We start from the raw sequence: 26,054 nt of genomic DNA, 5'->3' as shown, positions 1-26,054 counted from the left end.
TCTACTCAACATTTTTCATCAACCCTCTAGCTCACTCTCTTGTTTCTTCTCCAAAGTTTGCATGTCAAGCTCTAGGCCCTGCAATCACAGGTGACCGGTTTCCTTTTTCTCTCACTCCCAAGACATTAATTATTTCCCTATGTTCCTCGAACCTACCACAGTGCTCTGCATATAGGAGGTAACTGTTTACTAAAAAAACAGAATTTAAAATAAGTCACTGGGTGATCTATTAAAAAAAAAAAAAAAAAGCTAAGTAAATAGGTTGGCTCAAATAGCAGAGCCAATTTTCTCCAGTTAAATCTCATGTGTATACATAAAAGAATCCCTAACACAGTAAAGGCACATGCAGCAGTTAGGGAAACTTGCAGCTCTGTAACATATGCTCCATTATATTTGTTCATAATGAATGTATTTCACCAGACACAGGGTGGTTCGCTACGTGAATAGCGTCGTTCCTTACACTTCACTCCCTGCTTCACTATCAAGAGATGGTTGCCAAAACCAATATTGTACTGAAAAGTGATTTGTTACCTTTTCAACATGTTTTTTGTTCACACCCTTGTCAATGACAGAATACTACTTAACTACTAAATAGTCTAACAATATTTTATCTTTCATTTAGTCTTTTAACACTTTAACAAAGTGACTAAAACACTCTCAGCTTGCTTCCTTGCATTTCAGAATTTATGCCAATTGCTAATAACATAAAACGTATATCCTTTAAAGTAAAAATTATTGAAGTAAAATGCCATTAAGCAAGTTTAAAAAGATCAGGTTAACTAAAATATGGGGAGTATTTTACAGTTTATAAAACACTTCCACTTTTCATTTTTAAATATGATTTAATCCTCACACAGCTCTGTGAGCTAGGAAGCATTATTATTATTATTATATTACTCATACTTTACAGAAAAGTAAAATTCCATTGATCTGATTAAAAAAACACAAACTATCACTTGGTTGAGCAAGAATCTGAATTTCTATTTTCAGATTCCAAATTCTAGATCTTTCCATGGGTTGGACAGTTTCTACCCTTAACACTGTTCTCAACATATCTAGGTGACTAAATACATGAGTTTAAGAGTTAGCAAGAGAATACGATTTCCTAACATAAACTTTAACGAATGTAAGGACAGTACTTAAAATACACAAAAATGATCATTATTAAGGCTATCAATTATGCACATGAATAGATACCTTTCAGAACTACTAAGAATACAAGGAGATGCTAGCAAGGTGCCAAAGATTAGACTGTAAACCCCATGAGCACCAGGACTTGTATTTCTTGTTCACTGCCCTATTCCCAGCGTACTCAACAAACACTTGCCGAATGAATGAAGAAGTATTAACATGGAATACAAAAGGGAGGCTTTCAGATATAGAAGAATGAATGAAGTTAATTTATATTCAAATCCAGGAGACCAGGTGCCATCTAAGTCGTTAGGTTATTCCTGAGTAATCTGTAGGTAGGTGTCTATAACTATGCTGTGCACATACGGCTCCTGCCCTGTAGGTAATAAACTGTGTGAGATCTAGAATTAGAAGTCAGATATTGAATCCTCTTGAGTGCCTGATTAACCAACCTTTACTAGATGAGTTATTTTCAACCCTGTCTGTACATTAGCATGCTACCTGGAGAACTTAAAAAGAAATGCCTGGAGAGCCCTATTAGATACCAACTAAATCTCTGAGGGTGGGGACAGGCTGATTTTATTTTTTTTTTTTTTTATTTAAAAAAATTTTTTTTTTCAACGTTTTTTATTTATTTTTGGGACAGAGAGAGACAGAGCATGAACGGGGGAGGGGCAGAGAGAGAGGGAGACACAGAATCGGAAACAGGCTCCAGGCTCCGAGCCATCAGCCCAGAGCCTGACGCGGGGCTCGAACTCACAGACCGCGAGATCGTGACCTGGCTGAAGTCGGACACTTAACCGACTGCGCCACCCAGGCGCCTCTGATTTTATTTTTAACGTTCACATTTGCTATGATACCCAGTGACAGGTAAGTGCCATTACTATAAACCAATGGTTCTCAAACTCTGGTGTACAGGAGACCCGGAGGGCTTGCTAAGATTAACCCCACCCCCAGAGATGCAGATTCACGAGGTCTGGGGTGGTGCCTGAAAATGTGCATTTTTAATAAATTTCCAGGTGACCTTGATGCAGGGCTGAGAAGCACACCCTGAGGTTGACTGCTGTGCACACCATCTACAAGGTCTCTGGAATTAAAGAATAAATGTAAGGGACAGGTGAACAGAAAGACATGAAAAAATATACAAAATTTACATATTAAAAGAAGAACTTCATGCTCAATACCACTGATCATTAGAAAAACATAAATTAAATCCATGATGAGATACCCCTACATACTTATGAGAATGACTAAAATTAAAAACAAAACCCAAATAACCCCAGTGCTGGTGAGGATGCACAGCAAACACACCTCTCCTGTGCGGCTCAAGGGGACACAGGGGGGGTTCACCATATTGGAAAGCAGTCGGTCAGGTTCTCAGAAGTTGAACATGCACTTCCCATACCAGCCCAGAGCCCCATGCCTGGGTATTCATCCAGGAGAAATTAAAACTGATATTCCCGTAAAAACCTGTACACGAATGTTGTGTAACACCTTGATTTATAACGTCCCCAAGCTGGAAACAAGTGAAACGCCCTTCAGCTGGTGACTGGATAAATAAACTATGATACATGCACACAGTGGAGCACCAGTCACAGTACACAATGCAACCAGCCACGGATATTAACAACACTGTGGCTGACTCTCAAATGCAGTCTGCATTTGAATGAAAGAAGCCACTTAGATGGCTGCATATTGTACGATTCCATGTATGCAACATTCTGGAGAAGTTAGAACCATACAGAGAAAAGAAAGAAAAAGAAACAAAAACAGTTACTGCCAGGGGCTAAAAATGGGGCGAGGCTTCGACTACAGAGGGCCGCCCATTGTATCATTATACACGTCTAAACCACCATAAAATGGAAATGACTCCAACCTCAGGAAATAATAACTTGACAAGACAACTCTTTTCTTAAGTATGATGTACGTTGTCCCCAGGACACATGATTTGGTCCTTCCCATTCTAGGTTCAGGTTGCTTTCTGAGCACGGACGGCATCCCACACTCTCAAAGTAAGCCACCAGGAGGAAAAAACACCCAGGGCTCACAGTTTGTGTTTAAACTTGCCGCTGACTCATTTCACCCTTGATAACTGAACCTTTCTCTCCTAATAACTTTAATTATAGCCATGTCTCATCCTAAAGCTTCCCTTTTCCTCAGGAATGTATTTGTTAGCCTTGTGACCTCCTGACTGTGAGACACTGGGTAAACATGTCACCTCCAGGATTCAGTCTGCTAAAAACAGAGCCTGCGTTTTTCGTGCATTCCTCCCTCGCATGTGGATGTCGTGAAGACTAGGAGAAATGATGTACGGGCACGGGGTTACTGTTGTGATGCTTGAAATAAACTTCATGGAATTTGTTCTAAACTTGTAAGTACAATAAATACCCTATTCCTCTCTGCCGTAACACAGCAACTATTCACACCGGAAACGGTATCCTTAGGCACTATTTCCTGAGTGTATTGCCAAAACCACAGGATCTGGAAAAGGAGGACCCAGGTCTGAATCTCACTACGTAACGTATTTTGTGACCTTGAGTCAACTGCTCACCTTCTGTGAGCCCCACTTCAAGTACCTGTTTCTCTAGGGCATACTTTGAAGACAGTATGAAACACATAAATAAGCTACTATAGAATGTCTGGTATGATTCCCACTCTGTGACCTCTGCTTGGTAGACGTGACCAAGCAAGAGATTCACTCTCAGCTGGATGAGGCAGATTCCCCCAGTGTCCTCAGAGTACAGCAATGCAGATCTAGGACCTGGGAGATTCAAACAAATTGTTCACTACCCAAGAGTCTTACGACAAATCAAATCTTCAAGAGATAAATGAAACGCTTGAAGGGAGAGGAAAACCAAACAGGCACGTGTCTTAAAGAGTTAGTGTGGTATGCAGGGAAAAGAACACGGGTTTTGATGTCACCCAAACCTGAGTCTGAATTTCAGCATTTATGATCTGAGGGAAGTTATATTACTTTTCTTTGCACATTTTCTAATCTGTAAAATGGGTATAGTTATCTTGTAGAGTCGTGAGAAATAAATGGTAAGGTAGACAAAGTATGCAGGTGCCATACCCTATGCACGGGTAGGCACTCAAACAATGCTTCCGGTTATGCATTAACTCAACAAGGAATCATGAAGTATCATATACATCAAGCTCTGTATGAAGCGTGGCTATCACTTCGACTATTCCTATTTTCCAAAAGGACTAGGGCAAATCTAAGGTGAAGGCAAAGCAGATGGTGTCTTTACTGCTCCATAAAAAGGGCATTTCTCACTGCCAAAGAGCTCCCTGACAGCTTAGTGCCCTGATTAAAACACCACAACAGAATCAATCCAATTTGAATGAACCTTTTTTCCTCACTTACTCAGTTATTTCTTTGGTACTGAAAAATCCTGCCTTAATGTAAAACTTCCTGGAAAGTAACAACTCTATGAAACAGGAGGAGGAGGAGGAGGTCGGCTACACCTGGCCCTAATGCTCTCTTTTTATCCCTGGCGTCTCTTGTCTTCCGGTTCCACTGTTTACTAGCTTTGTAACCCTGGGCATATCACTTACCCTCTCTGAAGCTGCTTCATCATGAAGATGGGAATGGTACCGCTTAGCTTCACTGATGCAAGTAAGGATGTATGGGAAAGAGAAACTACATGGGTGGGAAACACAAAGCAGAAGGGAAGAGAGACACAGAAGGGAGTCAGACAGACACTGACTCAGAGAAGAGGAAGAGGGAGAGAGGCAAACACACAGGAATAAAAAATTTGCATAGGACAGAAATCTCACTCAATGAGCATAAACCCTTAGTCAGGGATGTAATCCAGCCTGAAAAAGTCAGTCTCTGTTGTGAAACTTATGATTTTTAGCATTTCCCACCAACTAATGGTCATCCAGCAAGTAAATGCTAATGGCTTGATCAATATCATCAAGGAAAACATGAAGACCAAGTGAGGGCCACAGAGATGATAAAACTGTCTAAGGAAGAGCCAGCAACTTAAGTTTTCATTAAATGCTTAAATGTTCTAAGCAGTCACACTTAAACTGAGCCATACTTAATTCCTAAGCATGGTGCTATCTGACACTGAAAACTGTGTATTAGCATATACACCATACGTTTGCACCAGTAGGTAAACGGATATGCACACAAAAATCATTTATGTTGAATTTTTGAGCAATTTAAAGGATTTTCCAAGACAATATAAATTGCTAACCTTTGCTCATTTTAGATCCCAACCTTCTGAACGCTAGCTGTCTTCTTATTCTCTTCTTTACTGATGAGGTTATTATTGAAGAGAAAAGGTGTGTTATCATCACAATGCCTTCACTAGGGTCTGGCCCTCTTTTTCTAGTTGAATAATTCAGTTTTATAAATATTAACCAAACTCTGAGTATGTGAGGAGCAAAAGGAATATAGGGAGGATTAAGCAATTCCTGCCTTGAAGGGTCCTGGGCTCTTGGTTAATGGCAGGCCAGCAATGCACACTGTTTGGATAGGTGGTTATATTCTATCATATGACAAAGAGATTTGTGCGCTGAAGACTATCAGGACTGAGTCAGGCTGGTCAAAACTTTGCCCAGTTGAAAAGCACCCAACATATTTCTAGGCACAGCCAAACCTTTTGCCTCTTGGCACCACCTTTGTTCTTGTCTCTTTCCTTTCAGGTTTCAACACTCACACATGGCCTCCCAGCTTTCGAAATTGCTAATCTTCTCTTTAACCCCACTGTTCACCTGCACCTGTTTAAGAGCTCCCAGATCCGGCCCCTCCATCCACAAAAATCTCCATTTGCTTTTCAATAGAACCCACCAGGCTTCTATACACTCCCAAATGATGTGAAATGCACAACCTGGCCTTGACAACAAAACCACCCCCTTCTCTGAAGAAATCATAGTCTACTGTTAATTGGCCAAATTAATGCTGATGTTGCTCGTCAAGGGCCTAACAAAGCACTGAAAAATGGTAGTATGAGAAGGTAAAACCAATGGTCACAAACTGACAGTTTTGTTTGCACAGTGTTTTAACAACTGGTAATGGAAAAATAGTCAGTTGAATTTCCGGGTTTCCCCAGATAACCTCAGGATCTGAGCACAGTGGGTCCTCACCTATTATTCCCAGCAACAACAGACAGGCATGCGTGGCAGGTGTCTCCTTCAGATAGGGCATAAGCTCTCAAGTATTTGACGGTTCTCCTGAAGATTCTTGTGACCGTCAAGGACCTGTGCTGTAGGCACCATGTGCCCAGACATCAAGCTGGAGTTCAAGGACTAAAGCAGTAAGCAAAACATCAAAGTCCCTACCTTGTGGAACTGCATTGTGGTTTTGACAAGATATAGAAGGAAAAGGAAAGCAACCCACTAGGAATAGCGAAGTGAAGGTATTCTAATGTTCCTGAGGAGCTCCCCATTCATGGCAGCCCAGGTAAATCCTTCTGTGACGTGAATGGTCACTCACTATTCTATCAGCTTTGATAACTAAATTAAGTGTGTTAAAGTGAGGGTACAGAGGTGATTTGTGAGTCCATGTAATTACAAGATTACAGTATAAAATGTCCCCATCACTGAAACAATTTCTAAGTTCACTCGTGGATTCCATTATCTCCACACCTTATATCCTACATCCTCTGTGTAGGATATACAATTTAGAAATACGTCTAAATTTCTGGTGAAGGTCTTCAGATTAGTAAATGTTCGCCTTTCCTCTAAGCATTTCAATGTACCAATAAAATTACATTTCAGATTAGATTTTTTAATACTAAAGACCACAGATTCAGTCCATTCTACTTTTGATCACAAAGTGAAGACCTTGTATTTCAAAGGTTTCTAAATATCAAATTATTGTCTAATGTCCTCAAGTTCTGCCTGGCTGAGCTGCACTACAAATTCTCATGCCTGCTAATTCTATAGCTGGTGAGTGAATAAAGGATGGCAGGAAGATTGCTTGATGACTTGAGGAAGTGTCCTACAGGGGTACTGCACATTCTAACTAAGTTCTCCTGATGCCAAAGTGCAGGAAACCAGGAGTTGGAACAGTGAAGACAGTTTAAGCATCAAGGAAGAGAAAAATCGCCTGAACATATTGTTTAGATAAATGAAAATCACTTTACTCAAGAAAGTACAGTCACGTCTTCCCTAAACCAAGTCATATTGCTGGGTTTCACAACCTGGGTTAATTAACAACATGATTCTCGTTTAGGGAAATGGAATCTTTTTTCTTTGAACTGTTCCCTAACTCAGTTATCATCGCCACTACCAAAGGTAAAAATGATCTCCGATCAATCTTGATTTATGTGCCTCCAAGAATTACAACTAAGAAAAATGGGTGGCACCAGCAGGGAGGCCAGGCTACGCATTAAGTGACTCAAACCCAGGTCTTCTAGCTGCGAAGCTCATATTCTTTCCACCATGTTCTACTGGCCCTTTCTCAATATCAACAATAAGTGAAATCTAAAGCAAGCTTTCAGTTTGCCAAGATCCATTATCGCATTAGTTCTTGGTAATAATCTTGGGAAGCTGGGACAGACACAGTATCTCTAATATACAACACAATGGGTCCCCAGGTATGGTATTCATAGGAAAATCTGAAGTTTAAAAAAAAAAATCCAAACCAAAAACCTACCCTTGTTTCTGACTGTGGTTTAAATGTTTATTTGTTTTGGGGGGGGGAGAGAGAGAGAGAGAGAGAGAGAGAGAGAGTGAGTGAGTGTTGGGACACTTGAGAGTGTTGGGACAGGTGAGGGACAGAGAGAAAGCAGGAGACAGAAGTTCTGTACTCATAGTGTACAGCCTGACATGGGACTCGATCACACAGATCATGAGAGTATGACCTGAGCTGAAAGCAAGAGTCGGACACTTAACCGACGGAGCCACCCAGGTGCCCCTGATTGCAGTTAGACCAGGGGTCTGTAAACTGTCCAAAGAAGTTGTATCCAATGCCTTGTAATATCCTTAAGACATAAATAACTACTAATAAAAGAATTACTGTGTGCAGTGTAAATATGTTACCTTTTGAGTAATCGTATCTTGAAATGAGTATGGCGTACCTGTTATGTTTACATTCTCGGGACGGCAAATACCAGATTTTTGTACTATCTCTACTCTTCCCCACCGTAATCCTGGGCCTGAACTCAGCCTCTGAATCTTTCTGAACATACAGCTCCATGTAGCCCCTATCAAATGACTGGCAGTGTTGTATCAGCCATACAAATAAAAGCTGCATTTTCCTAGTCTCACTCTCTCCTATATTGTACAGCTGTGGTTTCTTGCATTTTTCTTTGCTTTTGATTTGTTATTAATAGTTCTCACATTGTTCCATGTTTGCATATATTGTCTTCTCTGCCTTTTATTTATCTCGGAGCACCGAATGCAATCACTTATATACAGCAGTCCCTCGAAGTGTTTTGAACGCACCTAAGACAAATGTGTGGTATTTATTGGAAAAATCTAAAGCTAAAACAAAACAAAACAAAAAGAAAACAAACACCCCCGCCCCAAAACTGTCCTTGTTTCTGATTATGGTTTAGACCACCAGGTCAGTAAACTTTTTCTGTAAGGTGCCAGGTAGCAAACACTAAAAGCTGTTTGCCAGATGGTCTCCGATGTAACTACTCAACTCTGCCATCATAGTGCAAAGCACACACAATGTGGAAACGAGTAAGTGTGTCTACATTCCAATAACACTTTATTTTGGATGCTAAAACCTGAATTTTATGTAATTTTCACATGTCACAAAATATTATTCTTCTCTTAAATTCTCCCCCAGCAACTTAAATGTGTTGGCAAAAAACAAGCATTCTTGGCTTTCAGGACCTAGAGAAACAGGCAGGCTGGGCTTGACTCACAGGCTGTAGTTCACTGACCTCTGGCCCAAATTTGTGGTTCTCAAAATGAGAACTTCGGGTGGTCTGCACGATCCTTTCAGCAAGTCCGAGTACCGATGTGTGAGGCCAGATTTTCTTTATAGGCTTCAACCCAAACAATGTGTACCACAGCGGACTGAAGGCGGAAGCAAATGCGAGGGTCCAGCTGCCTCCTATTAAAGCCACAAACTGAAGAGATTTGCAAAAATGGAAAACAATTTCACACCTCTCACTCATTTTTCGTCATGTTTGGAAAATACATGGTTATATTTCATAATCCTCCTTACGGTAACACATTAGGGACTTATCACTGATTTTTAAAACGGATTAATATTTTTAAGAAGGTCTCAGTTTTGATTTCTAACGTGATAAATGTCAATAGCTACCACCCATGTAATAAACAAATGCTCTCCGGAGGCCCTCGGTAGATTTTTTAAATGTAAAGGGATCTTGAGAGCAGACGGTTTGAGAACCTGCTGCCGAGCCACAGCGGGGTTAACTTACTGGCCGCGGGTTGCGGGGAGGTGGCTTGCACGTCACTTCCTCAGACCCCCTGATTTCAATCTCCATCTTGACTTGTCCCCACCAAAGGGCTTCCTGGCGTTGCTGTGATCGGGTCCCCACTCGGCAAAACTGAATCCCACGCAATTTAGGTTTGTGTAAATAAAGGTGGTGAGAGCGTGGTGGTGATTTTCATGAAAGGACCCTTGAGCTCTGTGCAGACCAATAAAACTGTTTCGGCCTTTACTTTGCCAGACTAGGCAACTTGAAGCAAGACTCTCTCCCTGGCTTGTAGTTTCCAGTCTTTATAAAAAAAGAAAAAAAATTATTATTATCATTCCTTCCCTTCAGAACATCTCTCAAAACAAATATTCACTGGCTCCTGTATAAAGCCTGGTCCCTCCGACTTGGCTCCGCAAAAACTGTGGGCTCCCGATGCTAATGAGCGTCCTCACAGCAGCATTAAATCTAAAGAAACAGAATTCATCGCCCACGGTGCTACTTTGCCAGCACTAATAACGCACCGAAAATCGCATTTGCAAGTCGTGTGCGCACATCTTAGAGAACACTTGAAGAGGGTATTAGTATTTTGCTTGCTCTGTCATTTGAGATTTAAAAACTTCTGAAAAGAGTATTTTAGGAGAAACAAAAAGGGAAAGTTGTCTTAATTCCAGTGTTACATATATAGGGGAAGCCGATACAAGGAAGCATTTCTTTCAGTATAAGTCTACTTTGTCTCAAAGTTTAACTGTCTGTCCAAATGATGTGAAGTAGTGCCGGCCTTGGGAAACCACCCCCAACACCACCCCCTGACCATCTGAGAGAGAATTAAAGACATAATAACCACGATTCCGACACGTATCATTTTGCTGAACTGCACACTCTTCATTAGAAAGTGCGTCACCGTGAGCGTACGATTCTACAAAGCTTTACAGCTATCTCTTAGGGAATAATACTTTTGTAAACAATAACAAAGGAGGAAGAAATTTGTATTTTTGGCTATTTATCCTTCACTACGTATCATAAGATATCTTTTTAAAAAATCAAGAATTTTTGATCTTGATTATGATCGGGTAATTTGTCATTATTGGCTCCAAGCAGAAAAACGAAATACATGTGGCTACTTTGACCAACACCAAAAACTGAAATTCACTAGCATCTTTAAGATCGGAAAGACACTAGCAAATCATTATATTACCTGTTTGGGGGATTATTACCCATTTGGGGGAACCACGCAATTTATATTAGAAGGATTTTGGTAGCTGAAGAAGAAAAAAATAGACTAAAATGTGGAGAAAATGCTTACTGTTTAAATCCACATTAAAGCAAAAGTCTCATCAGGATTGCAAAACATTCCAAATTGTGAAACTTAAGTTACTTGTAAGATAGACAAAAGTAAAGCTGCTTCCTCAGTCATTTTTTGAGATCTCAGCATCAATTTAAAGAAAATGCTTATATTTAAAAGAAAGCTTATTTCAAAATAGGAATCCCTCAGTACAAATAAGGACATGAAATAAATTTACATGCCCTACCACAGTGCTCCAGCCGTATGCAAATGAAGGTGACGGGAAATTAAAGTTTACAAAAAAGTTATTTGCTTCCCTATCCGATTCTGTAAGGAATAAAAGAGTCATGAGCCGAAAGCAATGACAAACAATGCAAATGCAAAAACGATCAAATTACATAAAGTTGTTAAGTGGATTAAGCGGACAAAGAGGAAAAGAAAAGGACGGATGTACTTCACTGTACAGAAAAGACAGATTTCTGTCAAATACCGTCTACAAAATTTTGGGATAATGAATCACTTCTTTTCCCAATCTCGTTTTTAAATCAAAATTATGTTGGAATCCAAATCGCGATCGTGTGGCATTAATGCTACTACGAAGACAGAAGGGATCAAGAAGATTCTGGTCCACAACTGAAAAGAAAAAACTAGTCTGAGAAAACGGTGCTACTCCTCCAAAGCGGCAAAACCAGAATCAAACTGGTTATTGTGAAGCGTGGCACAGCAGTTTGAAATTTGAAAAACACCATTGCTATTTTAATAAGACAGTTCCGTTTTAATTTCCCAATTCCTCTCCCCAGCAGTGGGACAATACAGTGTAACCATGTCTGGCTGCTGGGGAATTTTCTTAGCACTTTGTGGAAACTGTTGGCTTTCAGAAATGGACAGGCTGATTTGAACCAAAAGTCAGACAAAATACAGAATAGCAACAACAATAAAAAGCAATTTAGAAAGAGGATCAAGCCAAGCAGATAGGCAGACTTTATAAAGTCAGTTTTCTGGGGCGGTGTATCAGGTCAGTTCCCTCCATTCAAAAAGCCAAACCAAAGCAAAGCATGCGGACTTACATTGCTTCTTCAGTTCCTTCAGCTGTTGTTTAAACTGTACAAATTTTGCATTATTTTGAAAGTCTGTGTCACAATTCTTATTCTGTAAAGCCAAAAATTTCTTCTCCACTAATAATTTTAGATCTGGTATCTTCTCTGGACGTTCTTCTTTTACCTGAGGAAGACAAACAACACAATTGCCTTAGTTTAAGGTTAACAATGACACCGTTTTGTGAACATTATTTTTATCTCATTTCATTCAAATAAAAATACAGTGAGGTAGAAAACACAATCCCAACAGAACCAGAGAGCTTGGGACTTGTTCCAGAACAGATGGCCGGTAAACGGTTGGGGAGCCATTCATCCCATCTCCTCATCACTTTCTTAAACCCTCCCTCCAATGCCCGACTAACCTCCTGTCTCCTGACAACTACTAGGGAAAAATCTCACACCAGAGCAACTCTGTGCCCTCCAACGTCAAGGGAACCTGGGCCTCATGGCTTCCTCCTTTTTGTCAGGTCTGCTCAGTCCCCTCTCCTCCTCTTCTCTGGCTCTCTGTCCCAGCAGCAGAGAGAGGCTCCTACTTCACAAAGAAGTTGAGGCTTTAATCTTGAACTTTGCCATCTGCAGCCACAAGGAATAAGTGTCCCCTGTTCTGTTCAAAGCTAAACTGTCAATCTATCTTTTTGTTCCCCCCCCCCCCCAATATTTTACTGTCAAACTTCTAAACATGTGGCCAGGTTGAAAGCATTGTGTTTTACCACTCATCTACCTCCTAGATGCCACAACTGACATTTTGCTATGTTCACTTTATCACCATAGCGATCCATCTATCTGTTCTTTCCATCCTTAATCTTGCTTCAAGTTCATTCCTAATTTATCCTCACGTCTGTCAGGCCACACCTTCTTTCCCCCAAAACCTCTGAATTGGCTCCTTACTCCCCAGTTTAACAGCCAAACTCCTCTAACCCCTGCCCGCTCCGCTCAGGTACTTTCTCTTCGTAGTCTAGCTCCTTGGAAAAATCATCTGTACCCACTGTTTCTAGTTCCTTGACCTCAACCTTTAGCCACTGCCATCAAGCTGCTGCCCCCGCCCCCGCTCCCCACCCCCTTCACTGTGACTGCTCTTCTTTAGGCCTTCATATTTGGCTTCCTGATGCCCCTGCACCAAGCAAAATTCACCAAACTCTCCCTTGCAGCCCAACTCTCCCTTAAGCCCAACATGCTTTAGACTTTTACCATAGCCCCCTTAATATTCGACTGCATTGATTTTTACATGTCTACTTCCCCTAGCAAAATGCAGACTCTTTGAAAAATGTGTGATTTATCACTGCGTTTGCCAGCACGTGGCATGTAGTAGATAGTATTCAATATATGTACTCGACAGATTTCAAACAAATTAATCTTACATGCCCCAAATATACTTCCCCACTAAAACCCACAAATGATCGACTTAACTGACATTAGGAGAGCATACAGGACAATTTCTAAGCTGGAAGACAACTCAGAGGTCATCTAACCTTGATGTCTACCTTCCTCAGTTTCATAAATAAATAAAATTATATAGAAAGAAGTTAAATGACTTGTTTACTATAATCCAGTTGGTTGGAGGCAATGTTAAGGCTGCAAATAGATACAGAAAATTCTTGCTTTTGGTTCCAGTCCGTGGAATATATTCATCTCTCTGAATCTGAGTATCAACTAGTGTGAAGTCAAAAGATTACCTGTAATTTATCTGTTTCAATTACGCTTTGTCATGGAAAAAAGAATTGTATAATCTTCTTTTGTTTAACTGCTATGCACTTTAATTAGCTAAAATCAAAAAATGAAAATTAACCATGAAACCAAAATGCCTAAATGTAATTTATGGTACAGAGTGTAGAAACTGTTTTCTCATTGCATGGGTGATATTCAACCAGTGCTGGATCCATCATCAAAGAGAGCTGTGAGAAGTATGGAGAGGCTTTAATGACACATCTTATACATAATTAAAAATTTTAAATAAGTCCTGTACGGCTAAAGAACCAATAAAGCTCAGTTTGGAAAAGAGAAGGTAGAGAGGCAGTTTAACAATGCCTCATGTCTCAAGAATAGGAGATGTTAGACATGTAACTAGCTATCCTCTACCTCTATAATGGACAGGACAGGATGAAACAAGTTCAAGACTGTAGCATGAAAAGTTCAGAGTAGATACAGAAAATAAATGACAAGTTCTCAGAAAAGAATTATAGTCTTTCTCTCTGGATTTATAAAATAAAATGGACTCACATCCACCTGAGACGTGAATAGTGCTATTATAACCAGGTATAAAAGACCTTCTCAAGGTCTTTTCTGGGCTGCAATTGTTATTTAATCTGGGGCAATCAGAGCAGAGCTGAGCAGATGATCAGTAAAGGCAAAAGTTCTTTTCCAGTAAAGTCTCTAGCCCGCTCAACAAATTTAATGTCCGTAGCCCCATTACCACCCAAGCAGAAGAGCTGGCTGGAAGATGGGGGCGGAGAAGATGGAGAAAGGATAGGCATTTTGAGACTGACAACATGGCGACCTGAAATAGGACTAGGAAAACCTGAATAAGCCAAATTTCGTGATTCAAAATACTCATTTTCCCCAAGGCCAGAACCTCAATGGAACTGCCGGAAAGCACATAAATTCACTGCAGCAAGTATCTTCTCTGGAAATGGGATGCTGCGGTTGGCACAGCTATGTGTGGTAGAGAGAACTTACTAGGCTCTGGCTATCAAAACGAGAGCCTGGAAAATACCGAACTCCTTATCTGTTGAAATCAATGCGGTGAATGGGAACTAAGGATATTTTTCATGGACTCTTGCTTTGTTTGTATCTTCGAGAAATAAGTTGTACAGTCCCAAAATGAGAAGGAAAAGAAGCCATTCTTTGGGTAGCTGATCGTTAAGTGTAATCTAGTCCGAAAAAGGTAAGGATGGCCCTCTTTCCCCAGGACAAATCCCAAATACTTCAAAGAAATGTGACATGGCAGGAGATTTTACTGGATCCTTAGTCCATTTCTTTCCCAAAGATCAAGTCCCTTGATGCAGGACTTAAAACCTAAGTGAATTAAAAGACACTGGGTGTATTAGTTTGCTAAGGCTGCCACAACAACATACCACAGACTAGGTGGCTTCTAGGTAGAAATTCTTTTCTCACAGATCTGGAGGTGGCAAGTCTTTGGCTTGTAGATGGCCATCTTCTCCCTGTGTCATCTGTCACATGGTCTTCCTTCTAGCTGTCCGTGTCCAAATTCCCCTTTTTTATAAGGGTACCAGTCATACTGGATCAAAGCCCATGCCAATGACTTCATTTTAACTTAACTCCCTCTTTAAAAACCCATCTCCAAAACTGTCATATTCTAAGGTACTGGGGTTTAGGACTTCAGCATATGAATTCGAGGGGAACGCAATTCAGCACATACACTGGGTTAATAAATTTTTGAAGCAGAATTTTTTTTAAACACCTCAGAGATTATTAATCTTTATGCCATTATAATTTAAAAACGATAGGAACTACCGAGAGGTAAACTTAACAGATACCATACTTACATAATGGGAATTTGATTCTGCCCTCGGGAGAGAAAAAGTCAGGTTTTTATTCACTCACTACCCACTTCCCTCTCCAGTATTCAGTGAGTGCCTTCCATGTGCTAAGAACTGTAGCTACACTGGAGAGAAACCAGAAAAGTCGATCAGGAGCACGTGGTGAACAGCTCTGAAAGTGAGACCTGGCCTGATGGCAGCAGGAACGACAATTTTAGGAGGTTTTAGGGAGTAAAGTAAGAATACCATAAGAAACTTTTTTTAATCACTGCTGTAGTTCAAGTATATAAGATGCACTTCAGACAGGGACGGGGGAGGAAGTTACTGCTGTAGGTTGACTAATGGCAGAGGGGCTGACAACCGGACCGCATCACGATGCCATTTTTAAAGCACAATGGCCAAGTCTTTTTGTGAGAGCGGTGACTCCAAGATCTGTAACAGTTAATATGGGCAACCAAGGAAAGGACATTTTCTTGAGGAAAGAAGGGGCAATCCTGAACGTCTGTCTGAGTGGAGAGATCTGGTACACAGCGGGAGAGACATTTTAAATGAGATGGGAACAGAAAGAAAAGAGACGCAAAAGGAACTCTAAAAGAAGCAAAGAAGAAAACCAGGGGTGAGGAATGCCACAGAAGAAAGAAAAGGGAAAGTTTCCTTGACAGAGATGCTCGTCCTTGGGGGAAAATGACGCCAGAGAGCTCAGGTAAGATAAGGTCTAAACAGAGACTGGACTTCATTACAAGGGATTTTGTACCCTGGAGCGGAACGATTTACCCATCTTAGCCTATCAGCTTGTGAAGCTTCTCTCAGGCAAGGGCTGTTTGCCTGGGGTCTAGCGCACTTCCTGTTGTATAGTAGGTGCTTGAAAGATGTTGAGGAACAAGTGAACTATGGGGCAGCCAAATGATACTGTCTTGAGAGGAGAAAAGAGATTAAGGGAGTTCGGCGTTAACAGATGAACTAAAGTTCGGCAGTAAAGGAAGAGAGAGATGGGAGTCGATCATGGGACAGATGGGAGAGACTCCTTTATGTGCACGGAGGTTAAGAGTAGCTTGAAATCAAAATGACAAAACGGAGGAAAAAGAACATGTAACCCGGGATCAGACAGATCTGAAACAACCCTATGTATGGATCTTGGGACAATCCTTCCAGGCCTCAGATTTCTCTTACCTCTGAATTAGGAATCAGGAACACCGACTTCAGTGCTGTGAGGATTAATTAAATCATGCTTGTGTTTAACTGTGGCACATTGTGGATGTTAAAAAACTTTTGTTCTTTTCCTTTTACCTCTGGCATACAGCCTTGAACATGTTTGTGGGCTAAGGGGGAGGAGCCAGTGGGGAAACATAAATCACAAGTGCTAAGAGAAAGCAGGTAACAGATTTAAGAAAATCATTCCAGTACAAGGGCAAAAACTAGAGAGGAAGCAAGACCAGCTGGGAAAGCAAAACCACAGCCTTTACCAGGTGTCATAAATGCCTACAGGGCTGGTCAAGCAAAGATCTGAGGAAACCCCCAATAAAGGACAACAGGAAGTGGTGAGGACCCTGGTAAGCAGACAGTACAAGCCCCAGGTGAGAGGAAGTTGCTACACAGCTCCAGATGTCTGTGGCCCGGCGACAGAGCAAGTCCGAGTTTTTAAAGAAAAATCAGAAATCTAGATTTCTGTGACACATTTTCTAGTTTTCAAAACAATGCATAGTCCAGACAATACATCAGCCTAAAGCCCACGAGTTTGAAACCTCTATTTAATGCAGAGGAGATATTTTAGCCATAAAAATAAAAGTACTTCTGTGATCCACAATATTTACGGATCCAGTGTAACTCCCAGATTTCTACCTGAGGGATGAAATACGATCCTTTCAAGCAGGACAGAGAATAACGGGAAAAATCATGAAGAAGAGAGGGGAAGTAAAGGATTCCATTTTGATATGCTCACCCAAAGGATTTATGATGAAAAATGTGGGCTCCAGACTTGAGATTAAACGTGACGCTCTGCTACTAACTGAATGACTTTGGAAAAGTTACGAAGTGCATCTAGCCTTAGTTTCCTCACGTCTAAAGAGAAAAGAATCACAGTATTTGCCTCACAGTGTTTTGAGAAAAATAGATGGAAGGAAGCAATGAAGCAGTGAGCTGTCAACCACAGAGAATACTCAATAACACATACTCAATACTCAATACTCAATAACACTCATTACACATCTATCTTTGGGGTGCCTGGATGTACAGGTCAGCAGCTCAGCAGCCTGACATGGAAACACCACACGGAAGAATCACTGTATAGATTTTAATAGAAACCATGGAAACAAATAGGGTTACCAAGAAGACGAATAAATAGAAACAAAAAAGGACCAAGGATAAAACTAAGAGAATACCACATTTATGGGGCAGCTAAAGGAACCTAAAAAGAAGAAGGACAAGAGCTAAGATGACAAACAAAAGAAAATCCCCCTGAAGTCCAGGAAGGAATTTCAAGATCTGTCAAATGCTACAGAAAAGTCAAGCTACATAAGGATTGAGACTTGCCCACTAGACCTGGTGACTTGGTCCCCGGAGACTTTAGCAAAAGCAGAGACATGCACAAAGTACAGACTCTGAAATATGCAGACTTTTGTTCAATTAACTGTTTCAAAAAGATGGAGCCAGAACAGGAAAAAACACACAAATACCCAAAAGTTCCATAGGCTCTCCAACTAACTGCTCAGTTTCTGCTCAAGATCACTCGTGAATGTTTAGCTACATTTAACTGGCACCCAACACTCCTGTGACTGTAATATTTCTCTATGTCAGCAAGGAGAAGGCAGTCAATGAGCTGGTAACAACCAAGTCAGGTCTCTGGTGACTCTGTCCCTCATGAAGAGGCTGATTGTTTCAGGAAAAGTGATTACGGTAGGAACAAACGGCAGGATTTCATCCTTACCTGTATCATTTCCAACATGCTTTAACATAAAATTTTAAATATTTATAATATACCTCATTTCTTTCAAACAGTATTATATACATATGCAATTACTCTAAGTATGCCATTTTATTGCCCTAGGGCAAAGTCAAGGTTTCCTCCTCCTCCAATTATCATTATTGCCTTATAGCTATCATTTCACTGGGAGGGGAGATCACAGGAGCTAAGGATATTAATGCGCTGAGTCATTCACACACTTTTGAATCATGTGAGAATCTAGTACAAAATCAGTCATTCTTGTAACTAAACCAAGACTCAGATGGATTTACTCTCCAAAACAGCCACTGTTAGATGTTTGGCTCCCAAAATAACACATACCTGATGGTTTTACATTTTGGAGATCACACAGCCCTTAGAAGTTTATTATGTGTACCCGGTCATGATAAGCAATTTGTTTTGTGTTCTGCTAGGTGCACTAAGTACTCCAAGCTCTAATTCATAGTCCGCTTGATCTAAGGCTACAAGACCTGCTTTCATGCTGGGAATCCAGAGGGAATTGTCTCACTTGGTCCTCAAACATTCATTCAACAAATATTTACTAAATCCCAATTGGGTACCAGGCATTACGCTCAGCACTGAGACATTTATGGAAGTTGGCCCACACTTATGACACATCACCAACCTAACTGGTCATGCACAAGGTAAATTTATATAGGCCAATACTGTCTCCATCTTTATATTAGCAAAAAAAGCTTGGTAAAGTTTTTATTGAAAAGCATGTCCAGGCCAGGAAACATTATGCTTTCACTGGGTATAACCTAATTGCACGTACATATGGAGATACACTATATTTTTCTACAGAGTTTACTATACTGTCTTTGCTCTGTTTGAAAATACATATTTATCATAGACACTAATGATGACCAGCATGGATTACAGCCTTCATCTCATGCCAGTTTCTGTTGTCAATTGCACAATCTGCAGTGAACTCTGTTGGACCCAATTATTTGTAGTTGAGTGAGTTTCCTAGTGCCATTATTCAGTTTGACTTCTGACAAAACGCTTGAGAGAAAATACTTCCTTGTTGAGCATTATGACACATCGAATGGACTCCATGGTTCGCCAAGGTGTTGTAATACACCATTACTGAGCAGCTGCCTACCAGACATGGGAACATCTTTCCTCCTTCAAGGCTTTCAGAAGAAGTTTCAAAATGGAACTTAAACATGTGTGAGAGAGCTGTTGGTCTCATTCTAATGGACCAGTCCTGCTAGGATAGTTGTCTAACAGATGGCAGTTGAATGAGGCAACTTGCCATGTGTGTGCATCTGTTACTAAACATTTATGCTGTTGAAAATTACTCCAATAAATTTCTCATGGCATCTTTCCCACCATAAGATTATGACCAACGGGAATCACTTATTTATTTATATGGGATGCAGCATTAGATTCCCATATGGGGGGCAGAGGGAAACCACCCTCCTAATTTTGCCTCTCGAGTATTTTTTACTTTTTGCTTTATTTTTTGGCAGAATTCATGTGAACATGCATTATTTATTTATTCATTTATTCACCCATTCAATAAATATTTACTGAACATCTAACCACATGCAGGCACTGAGCTGGGCACTGGAGATGTGACAGTGAGCAGACTAACCTGCACCCTGCTGTTCTCATACGGTTTGGGATTTAATGGAGGAAACAAGCATTATTCAAACAGTCAAATACACCATCACCAACTGTGATAAGTGCTGTGAAGGAAACGTATCAGATGCTGGGAGAGCATGTACAACATGAATTTTGAGGACATCGTTTTCACGGGCAATGTTTTTAAGCACCGTGCAATTTAAACACAGGTCACGTGGAGGGGAGGGGAGAGGAGGGGGAGACTCGTCTCAGACACTGCCCTGCACAGCACCTTTCACCAGAGGGGTTCAAAGCTTTCCATACACAAGTGTCATGATCCCAGTTTCACAGATGTGAGGAATGGACAGCTACCAGCAGTTAAGCATCTTGCCCAAGGTCATGCTGAGTCAGTGACCAATGGTTTGCATTCATTCAAATCTCCTTTCAATTTAATTTTGCTTTGCTTGTACCTCCAAGTAACAATTAAGAATGAACTTTTACACCCCATCTTAATTTTATGAAGACATAGTTGATTTCAAGCATATATTCCCAACCTTCAGTGGCCATTTGTCAGTTCTTGTATGAAAGACACTTATTCTGAATTTGAAATTGCCTTTCTTGTCCGCCACGCCTCTGTCATCCACAGAATTACTCAATGCCTTATTTACCTTTATGGTATTTCACTCAGGATTTTGTAGTGAAATAAGTACAGCAATGGCTTGACGCTAATGGGATGTTTCTGGTCGTACCAAGTACCCCATGATCCAGAAAGACGATCTTTCAGCATGCTAAAGCATTTACTGGAAATTCAGTTCCCGTGCTACCTGGGAGACAACACCTCATCAGGTCAGAGTAATGTCCCACAGGATGCTTGTAACCAGTGAATAATATGTGACATTCGTTCTCTAATAGCCAGAATATGTGGGCTAGGAAGCAGGGAACAAGTACACATCTTCTCCCCGTCACCATACCTAATAACCAACTTGCAGCCCCCCCACCTCCCATGGCTGCAGCTCTAGTTCTGCTGGCTTAACAGTCTCGGTACCCAAGAGAAGAATGATTTCACCAAGGGACTCAACAAAGCCTCCAATGATTTGGAAGCCTAAACTGCAACCTAGCAATTCTGAGCTCCTTGTGACACTGAAAAGACAGACAGACAGATGAGGTTACAGAACTGGTTGCAGCAATGAATCTTGATTTTCAAGGGTAAAGAGGATAGCTGCTCCAGAGTGAGAAAAGAGAGGTGTGTGTCTGGGACCTGAGATAACTTCTGGTTTTGCCATTTCTAATGGTAAAAGATAACGGAAGTCGTAACTAACTCCATACAGGCAGGAACACAGATACCCCAGGAGTGAAAGTTGACGTGTTCTAGTCAGATAAAAACCTACAGTCAGCTGTGAGCTGGCTGAGAACAAAGGGAACATGGAATGGGTCGTGGAGAAAAGGAGTTAATACCAAGAAGTTATGGGTTCAGGACTAATGGTGAAAGCTAAGACAGAAGTGTCCCTTCATATTTCTTCCTTAGTTTGACAAATACATACTTATATTTTAAACTAATTTCTCCCTTTCCCCTTTTCCTAATATTTTAGAAAATGTAAGTTGGTGGTGAGGTGCCTGGGTGGCTCAGTCAGTTAAACATCTGCCTCTTGAGATCGAACCCCATGTCGAGGGTAGAGCCTGCTTGGGGTTCTCTCTACCCTCTCTCTCTCTGCTCTTTCCCCACTTATGTGTTCATGCGTGCTTTTCTCTCTCTCTCTCTCTCTTCAAATAAATAGATAGATAAACATTAAAAATGAAAAGTTGGTGGCTCACTAGTTACAGAGTTCCACAGCACAACAATAACACACAAAAAAATAAGTGTGGCCCAAATATCCTGGACTTGCAAACAGTAACTAATAAGATGTTTGAATGGTCCACCTTTGGGGGAAAGAGAGAGCATATGAAGAGAGATAGGTGCAGCATATTTTGTTATTGTTCCTGCTGTTTGCAAATTTAAGTCTGGGAGAAAAGTATATACAGAGGTTGAGCAGCTAAGCTCACTGGTCTAGAACCTTTCAAATACTTTTCCTATGTTTGGGGAATGTCCTACCTTATGAGAGATACCTCACTGGGGCCGGAACCCCAAATTTGCTTTCCTGGCCTCCCCTGCAGTAAGAACCCAGATGTCATGATGGCCCTTGGCCTGTGGAAACTCAATTCTTGAGAATGACATGAGGGAGTTGTATAGAAGGTGCCAGCCTAGCCCCTGGAACCAGATTTACCTAGAGACAGAACCTTCCAACCTCAGCTCTGCCTCCCACTAGCCATGTGGTCTCGGGCAAGTTACTTAACCACTCAAAAACCCGATTTCTTCATGTATACTCTAATCAAGTCAGAGGCTATCATGAATATTGAATGAATTAATATGTTTAAGGAATTTGGAGCTCTGAAATCCAAAGACAGTAGCCACTGGCCGCAGGTGATTATTTAAATCTGAATTAAAATTACACAAAATTTAGGGGCGCCTGGGTGGCTCAGTCGGTTGAGCGGCCGATTTCGGCTCAGGTCATGATCTCGCGGTCCATGAGTTCGAGCCCCGCGTCGGGCTCTGTGCTTACAGCGCAGAGCCTGGAGCCTGTTTCGGATTCTGTGTCTCCCTCTCTCTGACCCTCCCCTGTTCATGCTCTGTCTCTCTCGATCTCAAAAATAAATAAACCTTGAAAAAAAAAATTTTTTTTTTAATAAATAAATAAATAAATAAAATTACACAAAATTTAAAATTTAGTTCCTCGGTCACACTGTCACGTTTCAAATGCCAGTGGCTGGCGGCTACTTTCCTGGACAGCACAGATCCGGAACATTTCTACTTTCTATAGGAAGTTCTACCAGCACACGATGACGTACAGAATACGTCCGGCACTCGGCACGCGCTCACTCGAGATTGCTACCGTTGTTATCACCAGTATTGTTATCACCACATTGTCGTCGCTGTTCTTGTTGTTACTTCGCATCACACCTCCAGAACTTACTCACCTTCTATCTTCAGGTTTGCACCTCTGACCACCATCAACTAATCCCCCACCCTCCATCCCTTTCCCTCGCCTCTGACAACAGCCATGTTATCATTATTATTACAAAATCAAGTTTAATATTCAGTGGGACTTAAAACCTGGGTGGGGAGGGGAGACAGACGAGTAAAAAGCAACTTGAATGTAGCTGGTAAGAATTAGCAGCAATCAGCAGCAGCAACCGCTCTTGATTTATAGTTTATTATGGGCAAGGTACTGAGCGAAGCACTTCACGTGGCTTCTTTAATCCCCTCTCCAAACAAACAAACAAACAACCTGAGAGGTAAGAACTAATGCCCCTATGTTACAGATTAGGAAACTGAGGCTAAGGAGTAGTCTGACGGCAAGTGGTCCAACAGCTCACCTGACCTCATGGAGTTTACACTCTAGCTGGCAAGAACAGTATTAGCCAGATGATAACGAGTGCCTCGGACAACAATCAGGCAGGGTGGGGTAGGTGCCCTCATCTATGACGGGCAGTCAGGGAAGGCTTCACTGAGAAAATGACATGAACAGAGACCTGAGGCAGAGTAAAAGGAGGTGAGGTGACAAGTAACACGGAGGGAGGGTGGGACAGGTCAAAGAGGCCAGTGTGTGTGGCCTCTCACCCCTCCCCTGAGAGATGGGAAGGCTCGGGCAGGAGTGAGGAGATCTGATTGCCTGTTTAAAGGATCACGCCGGCTGTTGTGATAAGAAACAATTTGGGGGAGGAAGGGCAGAAACGGGCCGCTGTAGTCATCTACGCAAGGGTGACGATGGCCGGATGAGGGTGACGGCAGCAGAAGGAGCCAAGAGGTGGTCACATTCTAAATACATTCTGAAGATAGAAACAACAGAGTTTACTGATGGGCTGAGTACGGGCTGAGAAACAAGGAAGTTGGGACAACTTTGGTTTTACCCTGACTGAATGAAAGAGTATAGCTGTCATCTTCTGGGGTGGAGAAGTCTGGAGGGACAGCTGATGTGGGAGGAAACACATGAAGAGTTTAGGTTTGGAAGGTTGAATGTGAAACGCCAGCGGGAAGGAAATGAAGTGGAAACGAGAAGACAGCTGCATACGTGAGACACGGTTTTGGAGAGAAGGCGGAGTATAGGTACAAACGCTACAAACAATGATCAAGTACATGGCGTTACAAGAGCACAGGAGAGAAATCCACTTGACAGACAGAACTCAGGCCCTCCAGGGAGGGCTTCCAAAGCGAGAGAAGAACACTCCCAGTAGAAGGAATGATGTGTACTGAGGCCAGAGGCATGAGAACATTCTAAGAGCTAGCATAAAAGAATGGTAAAAAAATGAGACTAAGCAGGGGAAGATGCCAGGGAAAGACGTCTGTATTCAATCCTGATGGCAGTTAAGGAATAACTGAAGACGGTAAAGCTGTGAAAAGGGCAGGCAGAATAATGAAAATGTCCAGTTTAGAAAGACTGCTTGGGCTGCTAGACAGAAAACACTGGAAGACGGCACAGCTTTGTGCAGCAAACGCTCCAGGGAAAACTGAAGACCGAACATGGGGAGGAGGCCGGTGAGCTATCTGACAGTCGGTCAAGTCTGGAGGCGGGCGGCATGCTGGAAGGAGCTCGGAGGAGGAAGGACGAAGAGACGCTTCGTGGTGTGCGAAGCTGGGCGGACGCCATCGCCATTCACCAAGCTACAGCGGCTCAGAAGAAGATCAGGGGCCAAGTTCTCCCCAACGCAGGCTGAATTTAAGGAGCCCGTGTAAAGCGGGGATGGCAGAGAGAAGAGCGAATCTGTCTGTGTGATTCTCAGACGAGTGCCCGGCGCGGAAATGAGGATTTGGGCCTCAGCAGCAGGCAGACGACGATTCAAGTTACAAGCACGGATGTTCTCTCTCTCGGGAAGAGAGTGTAGTGTGAGAAAAAGGGCCCAAGAACAGGCAGAATACAAAGATTTAGTGGGCGGGGACACATTCAGGAGGGTTCACTGAGGAGACCATGGAGAAGTGGCCAAGGAGCTAGACGGGAAGAAAAACAGCCGTGCATGGTCATAAATGGAACACAGCAATTCAGCAGGGAGAGGGTGTCAATAGCAGAGAAGTCACGCGAGGAACTGACTGAACAATACCCACCGGATTTTGCACAAGGTGTGGAAAACCTCGGGCATGTCACTAACTGTCAGCCTCAGCTTCCGTCTCTACCCAAAAACATTACACCGTCCACTGCACAGGCTGTCGTGAGGATACGCGGTAACGTGTAAGAAGTACCAGCAGCATCAGACACACGCAGCACTAAAAAACTGCTCTGTTTTGATCGCCACGTAGGTCAGACGGGTCACGGCAACAAAGAGAACAGAGGTAGGAAGCACGGAACGATGGCCGTGAAGTGAGAATGCGCGGTTGGACAAAGAGCAGGTGGCAGAAAAGAGCGACAGTCCTTTTCCTTTTCTTCCGCCCTTCTGCGGATGTTTCCTTTCTCCCTCCTTCTAGATGCAGCTTAGAATGCAGCCATTCCCATGAGCCTGTCAAAGGGGCCCTGTTAAGTTTCTCTCAGAGTTTACACAAAGAACCGTGTTTTCACAGCCTTTTAAGACAATCATGAGTCTGTGAGACGGGATGCTATGTTCTTTAGAAGAGCAGCTTAAATTCATGAGCAGTCCCACAGAAGTTAAACCTATCGATTAGTGATTTCAAAAATTCTCCTAACAGTTTTTGAAATGATAAGCCAGGTAAGGTTTATCAAATGAAACATTCTAACTACATGATTAAGGAGACCTTTGAACAACCAAATGGACTTTCAGGTTAGTTTCGACACCGACCAAATGAGAGTCACAGAGAAGTTTCCCAGATTGCACGTGCTTTCTTATCAAGGACTGAGGCACTGCCTTTCGGGGGGCAGAGAAGACAGACCGAGAACACGGTCTCTGCCACTTGCATTTCTAACGTAAGACACACTGAGTTTTACATAAAAGAGTTCCGCTGATTTTTTTTCATATTATAACCATGCCCATCCTATTTCTTCCACGGCCTCTTTGCTGCGGAATTGACTTTGTAATTCTTTCAATGCAACTCTCAGTACATGAAGCCCATAGTATATGCCCTTCCCTACCTGCTTATTCTGTTACACCCATCAAATTCAAGGTTCCTAGAAAAGCCCCAATTCC

General features: G+C 41.9%; 1 protein-coding gene across 4 annotated transcripts in view; it reads right to left on the bottom strand.

Moving 5' to 3' along the window:
- NSMCE2 (NSE2 SUMO ligase component of SMC5/6 complex) overlaps nt 1–26,054 on the bottom strand; it is a 217,776-nt gene that overhangs the window by 138,957 nt on the left and 52,765 nt on the right. For all 4 annotated transcript variants that reach the window (XM_060611305.3, XM_060611306.3, XM_060611308.3 and 1 more), the window contains one exon: nt 11,835–11,988. In XM_060611305.3, the coding sequence (XP_060467288.1) occupies nt 11,835–11,988 (154 nt within the window). The remainder of the gene's footprint in view (nt 1–11,834; nt 11,989–26,054) is intronic.

This window comes from Panthera onca, chromosome F2 (assembly GCF_046562875.1).
Source record: "Panthera onca isolate mPanOnc1 chromosome F2, mPanOnc1 haplotype 2, whole genome shotgun sequence".
NCBI lineage: Eukaryota > Metazoa > Chordata > Mammalia > Carnivora > Felidae > Panthera > Panthera onca.
The sequence above is the reverse complement of the archived record's forward strand: the minus strand, read 5'-3'. Positions and strand labels throughout refer to the sequence as shown.